General features: G+C 42.1%; 1 protein-coding gene across 1 annotated transcript; it reads right to left on the bottom strand.

Annotated features, from left to right (window-relative positions):
• Positions 1–229: 229 nt before the first annotated feature.
• On the bottom strand, positions 230–4,680 carry LOC101172795 (prostaglandin E2 receptor EP1 subtype). The gene is made up of 3 exons (XM_020706223.2): positions 4,436–4,680; positions 2,435–3,317; positions 230–1,205 (listed from the first exon to the last, which is right to left on the bottom strand). Exons 2-3 carry the CDS (start codon positions 3,275–3,277, stop codon positions 837–839), a joined length of 1,212 nt encoding a protein of 403 aa, XP_020561882.1. The 5' UTR covers positions 3,278–3,317; positions 4,436–4,680; the 3' UTR covers positions 230–836.
• Between the last annotated feature and the right edge of the window lie 11,758 nt (positions 4,681–16,438).

Below are 16,438 nucleotides of genomic sequence, written 5' to 3'. Positions count from 1 at the left end.
CCAGCACAGACCAGGAAAACAGAGACGTTCATGGATCTGTTGGTCTGCAGGTGACGATCAGAAAGGGGCGGAGCAGGGAGACTTTGGCCACACCCAGCAAGTTTTTTACATCACAAGTATAATCTTTTTCAAACTGCATTTTTTCTTCTGCTCCTGTTTCACAACGATTTTTAATAAAGACACACTCAGAAATGCAGCTTTAAGCTTAATTTTCTTGATATTTGTCCTCAATCATCAGAAAAACACCACAAGAATACATAAAAAACACCATTTTCATCTTTAAATAACAACACACGTAAAACATATTTAAAAATTAAATCCAATGTTTGATCAAAACAATATGGTAAAGGGTGCCAGTCTTTAGACTTTTCTGTTTGCAAGCATTTTATGTCAGACTAAGACAGACTGCTTTTTCCCAGTGAAGGGGCTGAGCGCCGTAAGCAGCTCTGCTCGCCACACAGCTAAAAAGGTGAAAACAGGCCTTTGAGTGTCAGGACTTCTGCAGACGCTCGAACTGCAACCTGCATGAACGGGCGCATTCAAGCTGGGTGTGATCAACCATCGCACATAAAGAGGGAGGTTGTTCTGGGATCCAAATTCCAACTTTGTGAACAAACAGGCTCACATTAACTTCAGCAGAGCGCCCCCTGGTGGATAAACGGATTCACTTCATTTCACTCAGGTCAGTCCTGCTAGAAACCTTCTGTCGCGAAGACTATCTTAAAGTCTACAGTTATAATATTAGTCAATACAAAAGCATTCATGGTGTACTGTGCAAAATCATCATCATCATCATCATCATCATCAGCAGCAGCAGCAGCAGCTCTCATTGAACTTCAAAAAAGGAACATTTGGGATTCCAAACTGTCAGACTTGGACTGCTCTTCCGTCACAGAAGCAACGTTGGAAACGTCATTCAGTGTCCGTGTTTGGACATCTCCCCTCAGACTTTGTTGACTTTGTTCATGTCCACGCTGGGCAGAGAGCTCTTCTCCCAGCGGCCCGCCATGGAGCCCCGCCTGGCACTTGGCGATGAGGTAGATTTTGCGCAGAACGGAGCGGCGCAGCAGGATGTAGACCCAGGGGTCGAGGATCTGGTTCCACGTGGCCATCCTCACGCCGATCACCATCCAGCTTTTGTAGCTGCACAGCTTGTCGCCGACGCTGCCGTTGTAGGAGTCGATGACAGACGTCAGGCCGATGACCTGCAGCCAACAAGCAAAAGTCTCAGGGACTCTGCTGAGGTCAAAGCGAAGCTCCTTCTGCCTTTGGCGCTAAAGCTGCTCCTTCTTCTGCGGCACAACTTTAGGGTCAAAAAGTAAGAGTCCTGAAGCTTTGAAGAAAGTGTCTTAAAGACGTAATCAGGATCTGTGGCCCTCAGTTCAGTTAAGGCCGTGTCACACAGCCGCTCTGCACACTCTCCGTGTATAAGAGTTTGGCCTTTCATGATTCATGCGTGACTCATGAGTGTTCCATGCATTCGTCATTCCTCGGTGTGTGCAGACGTCCGTCGAGGCTTTACGTGAATTCAGTTTTGAGCTGCTCCAAGTTCCTCGGTTGGTTGAGAATTACACAGTTTATGCGTATTATGTGTAGTTTATGCGCAATATTACATAAATCTTGGACAACTGTGAGTGATTTTTGTGTCTCATGTCTAGTTTTGGTCGGATCAGAAATGGTTTCACTGACTGTAGCGCTGCTTCATCAAGCATTCACTAAAGCCGCTTAAGCCCAACTTTGAGGGAAACCTGCTGGTGTTGATTAAATATCTTAGATTCAGTGTTTGGGGCCAAATAAAGAAATTTTGCATCGTTAACAAGCTAAACTCATGATGCCCCTTTCTGCTGTTCTGAAGGGACAGACTGTTCATCTGCAGCTCGTTTTCAGGCAAAGGTGACCAAAAGTTTCAGCCATCGAAGTTTGAGTTTGAAAGATTTGAACGGCAACAGACCGTTGGATAAACAGCGAACAACGTTCGATAGCCATGAGGTAAAACTGGGCTGTAGGTTTAAACCACAAATGTCATATGTAGTGAGTTTGTGTAACTATTTGTTTTCAATCTCTCCTTTTTTTCCCTTAATTTGAATCTTCAAATTTGACCGAATTTTGTCCATCGTCCTCCGCCACTGATTAAAGTCTCCCTCCGATCATCTTTGGATTTGTTGTCAAAACTATGAAAATGACGTTTTCTGTCGTTTTCTGTGACATAGTTTCTGCAGAGCGGCAGAAGTTCAGAGAGCGGAGGAAGATTGCCCTACTTCCCGACATCTATCTGTTTACACGCTCTCCGGCTAGCTTACATGTGACGCTCTAATGGAGATGTGCGAGAAAATTGGATCCGACTTAATTATTTTATCAATGAAACCTAAAGAGTTCCTTTTCCCCGACCACCAGGGGAGAACTCACAGCTCCAGTTGAACTTCAGAAAACTTACCAGCAGGGGGCACCAGCAGATGCAGGAGGTGACCGTGACCCCGACAAGTTGCACAACCGTCTCTATGTCCTGCGAGCGGGCCGGGTGACGGAAGCCGGGCTTCTTCCGGAGCCGGGCCGAAACCAGCTTCAGTACGCTGACTGTGTTGAACAGCAGGGCCGCGCTCAGAGCAGTCAACCCAAGCCCGGAGAAGAGCGCCACAAACGCCAAGTCCGCCTGGCTGGTGTGGTGGAGCACGCTGATGAAACACCAGGTCCCCGGGTACTGGTAGGTGTACGAGCCCAGCTGGAGGCAGGGCAGCAGGGCCACACACAGCGCTGCCAGCCAGATGAGCAACAGACAAACCTTTGAGCGACTTTTGGTGACGATCGTCTTATGTGGCAGCGGTTTGGTAACGCCCAGGCATCTCTCTGCCGCCATGGCGCAGCCCATGAAGAGAGGGCACAAGCCGAAGAACACCATGCAGCCGCCCATGAACTGACACGTGCCGTCAGAGGAGTCAGAGTGCTCGGGCCCCACATCTCCTGTGAAGTACAGCTGCAGAACCAGGACGCCCAGAACCACATGTCCTATGAAGTCTGTCACCACCAGCGAAGTGGCAAACAGCAGGAAGGTCGCTTTGGAGCCCTGCCGGTGAGTCTTGTAGGCATTGACCAGAATGAAAAGAGCCACGGTGTTGGAGATGATGCCCAGGGTCATGGACAGAATGACGAGGACTTTTCCCTTGGTGCTCGTCTCCCCCCAGGAACAGTTTCCCTGAAGGGACGCTCCGACCTCCTCCACACTGCTGTTGTCCAGCCCTGGCAGCAGCGCAGAGGGGCCCAGGAGGCTCAGAGCGGACATGTCCCGGATGCACTGGTCAGGTGGCCCAAAGCTGGAACAGCTGCAGGACAGAGAACATGTCAGAGTTCAGTTCAGACTGTTCCTGTTTGTTTTTGAAGCTCTTCATGGCCTCACTTTCCTTAGCTGCCCTCAGCCGTTCTCGAGTTTTAAGGTCTGCTAATCAATTTCTGCTTGATGTGCCGAGGTCACGGCAGAAACACCGGGGTCACCGTGCTTGTTCCGTTGCCGGCCCTCAGTTATGGAATAACATTCCTGCAGAACTGCGCATGAAATCTGACCTGAACAGCTTCAAATGTCAAATAAAAATCTACCTTTTTAGATTGACTTTAAAGCTCATGAGGTTTTATTCTATGTTATTAGTTTTTTTTGCATTCTTATTTATCTTCTATGTATTTTATTGCCGACTGTTTTTTTTTTGTAATTCTGTGCTGTTTTTGAATTCTATTCTTAAGTTGCCTAACTTTAAACTTTCTTTGGTCTTTTTATTGTGAAGGTGCATAAATAAAGCTCCAGTCATTCATTCATCAAACTTCGCTTGAATTTTCATTTGAAGATTCCGCGGACGCAATTAGAGCTGAACAGGATTGTGACGTCATCAACGATGATCAGCTTGTGGCATTCCTTGTGCGTGAAACTGGTTACTGAGGATCATGAGCATCCTAAGTCACTTCTACTACATTAACCACACAAATCAAAAGAAAAGAGAAAAAAACACAAAAACAAAAGATCAGCTGCAAGAGCTTCAACAGGGAATTAAAAAAAGGTGAGAATAAAATTAATTCTGTCAATCTGGACAAGCCAAAAATAACCGCCAAAGCTGTGGATAAAATGATAATTTAGCTAAATACATCCTCAAAGTAACATAGAAATAACTAAAAAAAATGGTAACGTAACCAGAATATTGAAAAGTGGTAAAAGGTCAAACTTGATTCTTTTGTATAAACATGGATTAGAACTGATCTACTGTCCAAAGGCGCGGAATATAAAACAATGGTAATGTGGTAGGCTAAAATAAATTAAAAATAAATTGCAATGAAGGTAATTACTCACTAAAAATGATAAAACTCCATTGTAAATGAAAAAACCGTCTAGAGTTTTTCATCGGTCTACACTAAAGGACTCCTTTACTGATGCGCCACAGAAACCCTGAAAACTTACCAGACAGCTTTAAAATATCAGAGTCTCGTGGAATTTCCTTTCAAAGTCCAGGAAATCCCCAAACCAAAAACCCCGAGGAGCTTCTAGCCATCCGGGGGGGTCTGAAGAAAATGCGTAAAAACGCGTAAACGTCATGCGTTATTAATGGCGTTGAGGAGCTTTATCCCTTCGCGCTCCGTGGGGACTCTGCAGGATCCACTCTTGAGTCTGAGGCGCGGCGTGGGGCTTTTATATCCTCCCCGCGGGGGCTGCGCGCCTGAGCCGGACTCACCCCCCTCCCGCGCTCCGCAGTCTGTGCACGCGCCAAACCTGCGCGGTAATCCAGTGCTGATGCTCACTTGATGTGTCATTCCAACGTGTCTCTAGGTTTAGCACGCCTGTGGCCTGCTTTATCTCAGCACGGGTGCGAGTCCAGCATCAGGCAGGTCTACGTTGTCACTGTTCTGCAGAAACGGCTGCGTGGGTTTGTGTAACACAACCAACACAAGAAACGAGACCTAATGATAAAATGGTTCTGTCTCTGAGGTAGTTGTTGTTGTTTATTCTGACCATCATCAGTTATGGAAATCCTTAGGAACACGTGAAAGAGTCCACTCCAGATGTTCTTGAAGAGGTTTGCACAGCTGTCTGCACGCCTGATGCCAACAGGCTTCATGCCTGTTTCCCCCAAACTGAGGGCAGCTGGTGTTTGCTTTATGCTTTTATGAGGAACTCACAACCAGCTGTTGGCATCTGGGCTCGGAATGGGGTCTGGTGGACGAAACACGGGAAAAAAGAGCGGCACATCAAAGAGTTCTGTCCAAATGTAGCCGAGATGCGCAACATCAAAGCATCACACACCAGGAAATGACAGAGACATAAAAAATGACATTTGGACACTTTTCACGTCCCGCAGCAGTTCGGACCTGAGGGACTGTAGGTTGTTTACACGTATCGTCTTTCTTACTGCGCCTTTTAGCAAAACCCCCAGCACCTATAGAGTGAACAACCCCTCCACCTGCCCCGCCCTCATGATGACATCACAGCAAGAAAAAAAAATGACAGGGCCCAAAATCTCTTGTGGGGGTCAAACATTTATGTAAAAAATGCTACCACCTTTTGTTTAAGCGACTTTCACAAAAAATCACTGAGATGTCATCACCATAACTGAAGTTCTATTGACCTTTGACCTTGGTAACTGGCTGCCATCTTGAATAGAAATCAAAATCAGAATAATTAATACTTTCTACAAAATTGAAACTCCTCCTCCTCGCTCCTTGAGCATCGTTGGGAAGCTACTTAGGGAAAATATGTTGGTTTTTAGAGCCTGTAGAATTTGAACGGCAAAAGCGGCGTGAGCCTGCAAAAGCGGCGTGAGCACCTTTTTTACAGAAACATTGTGTAAATTTAGCACATGAATAATTGGCTCGAGCTGCACAGGACAATATGAACATTTTAGGAATGTGGGCGTGATTTACAAAAAACCTCGGTTGCCAAGGAAATACAAAAGTTTACTTTTGTCAATTTTTCTAAAAAGTCCAAAGGGTGGCAGACGGTGGGGTGGGGGGGGGGGGGGCGTTCAGCCAGTGAGGGCAGGTGAAACGGGTAAAAGGGCGGGTCGCACCTGCTGTAATTCTTTTTTTGTTCTTTTTATGAGGAGAGCGCATGATGTCAAAAAGCTGTTTCCAAAATAGTTAATTCATTTGAATCTCTTAATTTAGAACATTTTCAGTCGTATGATTTGCATGAAATGATCACATTTCTTTTAGAGATGTCCGTGATCACGTGATCAGAAATGGGGTTTGATCACGTAGCGTCAGCCTCAATGGAATTCGATGTTGTCTCCCGATCAGGATATTGATTTATTTTGTATATTCTAAATAAATGTTGTAGTAGCTAACCGCTAACGGCTAACAAAAACCATCCGTTAAAGCCAGAAGGCCACACACTTGGGACTCCGGGCTCAAAAAGCGTTGTTGATAAACGTTTAACACAACAGAAAGTGTTTCTTGCTTTTTGTCTTAACGCAGAGAACAGACACAGGCGTTCCAGCGGATGGAAGTTCAGGATTTTGTTTCTTTGTGATGGGAATGCTGCTGTAGACGGCAGCGAGGCGGCTGCAGAGTGTGGGGCTCCTGGAGACGGTGATTAAAAAAAACAACAGATTAAATCAATAATCTGTCAAACACAACAGGAACTAATAAACTGGTCCATTGATATGATCTGGTCATGAAAACTCCTCATCGCATTCAGGCTGCAGCAACAACGAGCACATATGAAAGAAGGAATTGCTTTTTATGTTTAATATAGATATGAAACACGTGATGAATTATGTACTGAAGAGCTACAGCAATACGGCTCCGGTGGGGGGTGCAGATAGAATATCAGGGGGGCTATTTTGGGTCTACTGAGAGGTTGGGGTATCAAATCCTTCCAAGCCCCTAAGATGATCCAGAATTGCCTCCTGGGATCCACTTGATTTGTCTTCCAGGTTTTGTGGCATTTCTGAGGATCCCCTCTGCGTTTACCCGGACTTGAGACACTGGCTGACTGGCTGATCAATATTTTGTATTTTATAATCTTTTTATCATATTTCTGGTAACTTTCATTCCTTTAAAGCATGCCTGTCTGTTTATCCATCTCTTTTTTGTCTTTTATTTTTTTGACTTGTTCTTTCACTTTGGGTCTCTTTTACTTTTTTAATTTTAAGTTTATGTTTGTTTTAATTTTGTTGTCTCTTCTTTTTAAAGCAGTGGTGGATTATTAGCTTGATTCCATAAATTGCATTTTTAACACTTTTTTAAAGTCTTTTTTTTCCAAAAACAAACTCTTATTATTTTATTATCTTTCTGGACAGTGGATAAAAAACAAAGAGTAAAATGTTTTCATTTTTTAATATTTCATTTTGTTTTCTGACATGTTTTTTCCTCTTTGTTTTTTAAGTTGTGGTTTCTGAAATTGGGTTTTGTAAAATGTAATACTTCTTATTAACATTTGTTTTTTTTGTCGTTGTGATCTCAAAAAGGTTTTTGTATTGAGCGATGTGTTGAAGGATTTGCCCTTCAGGGCCACCGTACTCTGCCCATGGTTCAAGAATTGTTTGACCAGCGAAGGCTCCTTTTTTTTTTTACAGAAAATCAACAACAAACAAAGTTTTCAATCTTGTGTTGAAGTGATCGTAGACTAAGACGTCCAAAGTGTGACTAAAGAGATCCAAGACCTAAAAACAAGCCTCCAGTTTTCCCAACCAAACGTCTAAATGACCATCAAGCTTCCTTAACCTACTTAGCAGCTGAACCAGACATGATGGATAACACAAGAGAAAAGAACATCACTAAGATACAAAATCTGAACTACGGAGTGAGACAGAGTCCAAAAACCTTTGCAGGAACACTTGAACATGGATTCAAAGCTCGTTGAATTTTTTTTACAAGTCCTGTGTTCAAAGTTCAAGGGCTCCTGGGGGGAAAAAGCTGCATCCTCCTGTGCAGGGGAGGGACAGTCCATTAAACTGTACGGGGGATTTTTGTGTGTGCGTCTGATTTTGAATGAACTGCTTGCGTGATGTTTACAGATAATGTTAAATCAAATACACACAAACACGGGGGGGGGGTACGTGCGGTTAACCGCGACTCTTGCTGCTTCATCACCGGGGTGATCACAAACCCTACACCGTCACAGCTCTGGGCACAAACGTCTTCATGGGGGGTCACATGACGTGGGAAGACCCACTACTACAAAAGGGAGGGAAACGGGGAAGCATGATTGATGGGTTGGCCACCCTCCGCCTTTCCAGGTAATTGACGTCATATTCTCTACTTTAACTGTCCGTGTTTCACAAAGGCTGACTGTAAATGATCTTAATTCAACTAGATGGACACAGCGTTTATCGATTTCATTGATCCAGGAAAAAAATGGTCTTAGCAAGATTGGAAATGGTGGATGTAAATATTAGAAAGTAGCCTTTTAACATTTAAAATAATCACAACAACCAGAGCAAAGAGTTTTTGTGTTTTTTCCCAGTTTTCACCTAAATGTCCAAAGCTTACCAAAGAATGGATTTATGATTGCAGTATCTATCTGCACTAGAGCATGAGTTTACTGAACTGTCTTTATCTGGAACGTGGTTAAATGATGACACTGAATAACTTTAAGCAAAAAACAAAAAGGGGGAGGAGTTTCTTCATATGTAAATGAGGATTTTGTGTTTTTTCAAAGGGAAGACTGAAAGATCAATTTTTTAAACAGACATTGAATCAGTTTTCATAGAAATCACAGATTGTAGAGATTATTATTCATATTTTTTAATGGAGATGACTAGTGCTTGGAGATTTCAATATTGACTTCATAAATCATGAAGTGAACAGTTGATTTTCATAATATTGTTTATACAAATTCATTTCTTCCTCCTATCGTGGAGCCATCAACGATAACAAGCTCTTCTGCAACTATAAGTATTTATATTTTTTTAAGTTCTGTTGAAAAGACAAACACTACATGTTCACAGATATTTCAGATCATCTTCCTGTCTTTCATTTCTGCAAAAACAGCCTAAATTTAATTTAATAAAGTTCATTGTGTCAACAGAGTGAACTGACCTCTTAAAGTTATTGTTTCTCAGGTGTGGTTTGTGTTTGTCACATACCTGGCATGTTTCGGTGGAATCACTCAATGACTCTGATGACGGCGTTAGTGATTCTGCCGAAACATGGCAGGAATGTGACAAACACAAACCGCGTCTGACAAACAATAACTTTAAGAACCTGCATTTAACTTATGGAACTTTTACTTTGAAAAATGAAGACATGCAGAACATCATGAGCCAAAACGTCTCTGGATGAAGTTTTAAACAATTATCTGAAGGTTTCGATTGATGAGGTTTTTCTTTTTGTACAAAAAGAAGAAAGAAAGATTTGATAAGCCTTGGATTACGCCAGCAATAGAAAAGTCTTCTATTAATAAAAACAATAAAGTCAATTATAAGTCATTGAACATTTCACGGTGAAACATTTAAAAGAATCAATGTGTTAAAATTGTTAAAAGAGCTAAAACTAGGAATTACTCAGAAGGACTAGAAAATTAATGCACAAACATTAAGAACTCCGTGTCATTTTATGAATGAAGTTTGAAACAAAGAACAGGTTTCCAAGCCTTCAGGGTTCATGTTGTGTCTGATTGCTGCCGTTCCTGCAGCGCCAGTTGAAGCTCGCACAGAACAAGTCTGGATGGTGGCGGTGTGACATCACAAGTTTCAGTTTATCATGAAGGTCCCTAACCTTTATGTGGCTGTGGACCGGTCAACCCCTGAGGCCTTTACCGCGCAAAGGGGTGGGGGCTGCCAGGTGCCACACACACACACCTTTTTGTTGCCTTTAGTTTGTGTAACTGCGGTTGTCATGGACAACGACATAAGTAGGCGTTGCCCTGATTCCACCGGAAGACCTGGTTCCATGTGTGATGACGCGGGCTCGGTAGAGGAGATGGAAAAAGGCGGGAATCCCAAATGTTTGGGCTGCTTGGAAAGTTGGGTTTGAGTTGGAAATAAACGTCTAGCAGCCCTGGGGGGTATTCCAGAAAGCAGGTTATGCTAGTTACCACGGTAAGTTTGAGGCTAAGGAAGTGGATAACCTCAGCTTTCAGGTCCAGAAATGGAGGGATGTTTCAGGGTATGTCAAGTTGCCACTGGTTTTCATGGATTGGGAGGGGCTGGTGCTCAGAGAGCAGGTTTTTAAAGGAATCCTCAGAAATGTGTGAATGGATCAAAATACCATTTTGGGGTTGTTTTTAGTGAGGAATGACCATTAAAATACACTTAAAAGCCCCAAAAAGCTGATTTTGCATAATACAGGTCCTTTGAATGTTGTAGTGCAGATTATAATTGCAGGAATAATTGCAAACAGCACTTTTTCTCAACTGATGTTGATTCAAAAAAAACGTTTTTATCCCCAAAAAATCGACCTTACAGCCATAAATGAACTTTCTTTTTATTGGAAGACACAGAGCAGCATGAGGACACAATATTCATCTGCTGCAGCTTTTCCTGCAGCATCAAGAAAGACCCACTCTGATAAAAAAAAGGGTGTTTTTACGAATGTATGAAGAAAAGGAATCTTAAAATGGCATTTCTCAGTGTTTCTTTATCTGAATCAGGAGCAGATGAAAAAAATGTCGCTCTGCCCCGAGCTCTCAGCAACAGGGAGGGGTAACGGAGAGTGGGGTTGCTTCATCCCAACAGTCCCGCCTACAACCCATGGGGCAATTGCTGATGAGCTCCTGCCGCTCTGCAGAAACTATGTCCTAAAAAGCCACACAGGTTTTTAGATTTTGGCTAGAAAACGGCATCAGCCTAACTAAAAAGACCACAGGGAAGACTTTGGAAAAAGATCAGAAGACGATTGGAGTTGGATGAAGATGATGCAGTGGTCCTTAGTGTCCCTCAGCAGCAGTCAGTGATTCACACAAAAAGGGGTTTCTGTGCTGCAGTGCAGTCAACAAAATGTCAGGAAGCAGATTTCCTCCACAGGTGGTAAAAAGTTCAATCAGTCTATCTCTGACCAAAATAAGAAATTTTATTTTTCCCCTCATGCTTTTAAAAATGTCCACAAACACATTATAAAAAGGTCTGAGCACCAACCCTTAATGTTGCCTTGATGTTTACCTGTGGGAACCTGAAATGAAAACGGCGTCCTCCAGCCTCAGGGTCTGAGGAGAAAGAGCTCCGCCTCCACAGTGGCGAGGTGTGTTTACATGCACCTCGGTTATCTGGCTCTCCTGAAGAGCCTACGCGTTTTCACGGAAAGCATTCATCAAACATCATCAGGACCTTCATGCGGCTGCTTTTCCGTTGGAATGCAGAGCTCCATGTCTGTTGGATGTGCTCTAAAAAAAACCACAGAAGCTTTTTTGTTTGCTTTAGACTCTCCTAAAGAGCAGTGGCGGACTTAGCAGTTTGGGGGCCCCATGGGGGCCCCAGGCGAGCAAAGACATGAGGCCCTCTGCAGCAGATGGATACTTTTAATCCTTACATTCTTACTGGTCCACTTTTAGACAATGTTAATGTCAAGAATTTAAAGACTGAAATCACAAATCAAGAAATGCATTTTATATTATTTACATTATTTTTACTTGGAAAAACTTTATTAAATGCACTAATTTAATTTAATCAGTCCCAGACGGAAAAAAAAATCATGATTTTCTGTCTTTTCTTTATTTTGTCAGGTTTTACTAAAGCGAACAAAAGAAACAGAGATTTTATTTGGCAACAAAGGTTTTGCTTTCTCTTTGCCTTTTTCTCTTTTCACAGCCCCTCTCTGCTTCATTTGACCACTTTTTTTAAATAAAAGCTGTGAATCATTATGTAATCTCTTCCAGTGTTGCCAGATAGAGTCACGGTTTTCCAGCCTAAAAGTCGTCTAAAGACCACCAGACCCCCAAAAAAACCTCCCACCCAAAATATTAATCAGTAAATAATTAGCATTAATTAATCATCCATTATATATTACTTCCCAATTTGGTTAAAAGTCCAACTTGAACACATTTTATTGATCCACCGTTGTTGTTGTCAGAGACAATATAAAATCTATCAATTTCAATATAAAAATAAAAGTTAAATTTACAAGTATTAAATCAAATATTAAGAACTAAATCAAATATCATCTGAGATGACTCCAGAAAAATACATTTAGTTTTTCTAATTGTGCATTAAAACAAAATTTACGCAACACCATCAGTAAAAATCCTCCCCAAAACTTATATATGCATTCATAAAACAAATGAATCCATTATTTATATTAATATAACAAAAAGTTCAGCTGTTTTTCTGCATCATTCTGTCTTTTCAGCGCTGCTTCAGATCAGATCTGAAGTAAAAAATTCATGATCTAACATATAGAAAGGGAGGACATGGAATAAAAAGGTCTAGAATGTTGAACAATAATAACGAGCTTTACATTATAACCATACGCTGAGTAAACTAAAGGAACAATCAACCCGACTTCACTCAGGATTGCGTAATCTCTCGTGCCACGAAAGAAGTACGAATAAATCACCCAAAAGAACACATAAACCCGTGCTTCACTGAATTTCTTCACTTTGCCATTCAGAGCACTGAGCTGATGTCACATCACATCAGCACCATGGTCAGCGCCCGCCACGATGCTTCGTTTTAATAAAAAATTCCCCGGATCCGCACCAGTTCTACGTCAGCTGCCAGGCGGTGGGGGCCACGGCCGGGCTCCCACCAGAGGAGCCTGGCGCGGGTCCAGATCGCCGTATTTGGCCACCTCCCGCAACACATGATTTATGTACCCGTCGCACAATACGCCAATCATGCTTGAACTGTGTTTATAACCAAGTCATTAGTAATTCATGTGTCAATTATACGTCATTTGAATGAGAAATGTGCGCCGTATACGCGATATAAAAGTTAAACATCGGTGGTTCATGCGTGAAAAGTCTGTTTGACGTACGTGGAACGGTCGTTCGAAAGTCACATTTGTGCATGCATCTCTGAATGATCACAATTGTATAAGATTAAAGCAATAATTGCATATAAACTACGCAAACTGCAAAATTTTCAATAAACCAAAAATCTTAAACACCTCCAAACCGAATTCACGGAAAGACCCGTCGCTGGACATCAGCGCACATCGATGAATGAATAAATGTGCAGTGGTGGTTCTTACGGTGAAAAAGTCCGTATGAAATCATCGTCATATCTGATGTTACTTGTTTCCAGAGCAGACAGAACGATCCAAAATTCTCCTGCAGTGGCTGTGCACTAGTTTGTGCTTTTCACACATTTCCATCTATTCTCCAAATGTAAACCGATTTGATTTGATTTGATTTAAAATGGTTTGTTTCAAGCAATCAATGAATAATGCACAAAACAATACAATAAGCATTCATCCATTCATTCAAAGACGTATCAAACTTAGGATGATTCGGTTTTAAATCTAAGATTGCTTGAAAGGGAGAGGAAGGAAGTGAACTTATGTAATCCCACCCCTGTTATTGTAAACTTTCTAATGATATCCTCTGTTTTTGTGTGAATGCTGAATGTTAGACCCTCCTGTCTTTGTTGAGGTCTGTAGTCCTCGGTCCTGTCAGGTTCTGCTGGTCCATCAATAATGTCGTTTTCAGAATATTTCTTCCAAATTTGGTCATTCTGAGCTTTGGGTCACTTTACATTCCGGGGGGGTTTAGGTTCAGGCCTGCCTGCGTGTCCCACAGGGGTTCAGTGATCAAAGGGCACTCTGGATCTGAATTTATGGCTGCCACTTTGGGGACAGGGAAGAAAAACTTTGTCGAGGAGCAGAGTCCATGTTTTCCAAGATGAGTTTCGCAAATTGGCGTCTACTTTTCTAAATAGCAGCTGGTTTGTTTGCTCAATGGAGACGCACCTGCAGATGTGATCGTGTCCGACACAAACTTCTACCAGGCCAGTGTGGCCACTTTCCTTTGCATGGGTTGGCCTGTAAGACGCTGTAGGACAGACACTGGTCTCTCTAAATTATCCTCAAAACACCAAACAAAAGACTTTTGCTGGGAAACACCGTGAAAACAGAACCAAGAAGGAAAACAATCACAGTCTCTAAACCAGCAAACCCTTAGCCTTGGAATTGATTTTAGGATTCTTTAATTGGTTTGTGAATCTCTTAGTGGTTGCCGTTGTTACTTATCTGATTTGCTCTGAAGCCCGTGCTGTGGCCTTATTTCATTAGGAAATCCATTGTCTGTGGAAAAGCCTTTCCATGTGCCTGAAGGCAAAAACCTCTGAGGATTTTCTTAGAAGCAAACTTAAAGGAAACTCGTGTTTTTTTTGTTTTTTGTCTTGAAACAAAATGTATCAGTAATTATTAGTATAGTTTAATGTAATATTTTTGCAATAAAATGTTCCAGCATCAAAATTCATATCTGGTGCCGGACTCTGCAGTCTCTTTTGTCAAAGTCCAAAAGTTTTTGTAAAACAGGCAGCAGTGGATGCAGTTTGTTGTTCTGTTAGCAGAAATGGAACTGTGTAAGCTTTTCTTTGTCTTTAATTCTATTTGGTAATTTCATAAATAAAACCTTGTATGAACTTAGATTTATCACAAAACTGCAGCTTAAAGTTGGAAACATCCCGGGACACGGGACCTGTAAAGAGGAGCCAGTGAGGCGGCATCTGTGACAAACCATGTTCTTCAGGGCTTTTAAAGTTCATTTAAATATTTGTTTTTGCTAGTTAAGCAGCAAAACAAATTCAATCATTCTAACAGTAGTTTGGTAGGTTGGTAGGTGGGTCAGTCAGTCAGTCAGTAGGTAGTTCGGTAGGTAGATGGGTTGATAGATAACTATATAAATTGATAAAAAGAAAATTTAACAGCTGCCAAATTTGACACAGTAGGCTTTCCTGTGTTAAAATGTTGTCAAAAGCTATTTTGCATTGATGTGTTTGTTCTTTCTTTAACCATTTATTGTATTTTGTATTAAAAACTCCTTGTCATGTCTCGTCATTCTTATCTTTTGTCCTGAGTTGTGCCCTTTTGGTCCATGTCTGTCACTTGTGTTGTCTCGTGTTGCACTTCCTGTTTTATTTTGAAACACTAACTCTCCTCTCGTTTCAGGCCTTGTTTCTTTCTGCCCTTGTCTGTTCCTTTACAGGTGGAACTGTGTAATCTTCTCTGATTGTTTCCACCTGTGTTTCGCTTCTTCATGTCTTAAATAGTCTGAGTCTCTCTTTGTCCTGTGCCAGTTTGTTTGGTTAATTCATGAGTCATAGCGTAAGCTTTTTCAGAGATTAAAACCTCTTAAAACTCTGCATCTGAGTCCAGCCCAGTGTTCTGTTGTGACACTCCTGGTCTTTGCTAACACTTATTTATTCTCTTAATGTCTTTCAAATGTGGATATTTTCCAGGTTTTATTACAGTTTGTTCATAAATTACACAAAGACAGAAAAGAGAAAGTGCTGATCTTTTGTTCTTTCTATTAAAATAATTCATAATCAAACATGGAAATTTGCAGGAAAAAAGTCAACTTTTTGTAATGTGCTTTACATATAACCTTTTCTTGATAATTAATGCTTCACTTCATGGTCTCTGCTGGGATGTGCAGACTTTTGTGAATCCTTAATGCTTCAAAGCTGTTTGGCTGCAGCTGTGATGCTACATGGAAACTGTAACGTTTTCAAACACTTTTTCAAAGACATCTTTAGTAAAAACGGCTTTTAAAAAGGATGAACCGTGTCTGGATTTAATCAGCGATCACAAACCTATTGGCAGTCCACTGAATTCTCTGCAGATGTTTTGTCATATAGGTGAAGGGACATCGTTCAAAAGCAACTTTATTGGGACAGTCGTTTCCAACAGAAATCTCCAAATTTTCCTTCGGACTACAGAAGCCAATCTGGATAGAAGTGAATCAGTTTTCCTTGCTATTAAAACGGCGCCGTCACATCTCCTCCACTCACCTTGAAAGAAACAGTAAACAAACAAAGGAGCATGAAGGCGCCGTGGAAGTTCAATAAACACAGGAATTCTCATGCTTCCTGGGATTGCAGCAATGAGCTGCTGAAGCTGCTGATTAACATGAGAGCCAACTGCAGTACAGGGACCCACACACAAACACACACTCTGAATTGAGACACAGTGGGACAAAAAGTATTTGTCAGTGCCAGGTGTCGGGGTCGCCCTCGCACACTTCCCTCGGGATTTTGGTCACCTGTTCTACAGCTAATCAGACAGCCCTCCAGCCACTGTTGGTTTGTCTGCTTCTCTATGGAAGATTACACCGATCTCTGCTGGTTGAAGCCAAGTAAAGCAGGGCTAAGCCACTTCAAGCAAAGCCAAGACAATCCCCTCTAAACCAAGCCAAGCCCAGCCCCATTAAGCCAAGCCTCTTCAAGCCACTTCAAGCAACCCGAACCAAACCACATCAAGCCAAGTCACTTGAAGCCAAGCCACGCCAGATCCTTCTGGATTCTTCCCCTCTACTGAAAAACTCTGGACCTGCAGCCCGTCTGCCAGTTGCTTCTTCGCCAGATCTGCT

Source organism: Oryzias latipes, chromosome 1 (assembly GCF_002234675.1).
Source record: "Oryzias latipes chromosome 1, ASM223467v1".
NCBI classification, from domain to species: Eukaryota; Metazoa; Chordata; class Actinopteri; order Beloniformes; family Adrianichthyidae; genus Oryzias; species Oryzias latipes.
The sequence above is the reverse complement of the archived record's forward strand: the minus strand, read 5'-3'. Positions and strand labels throughout refer to the sequence as shown.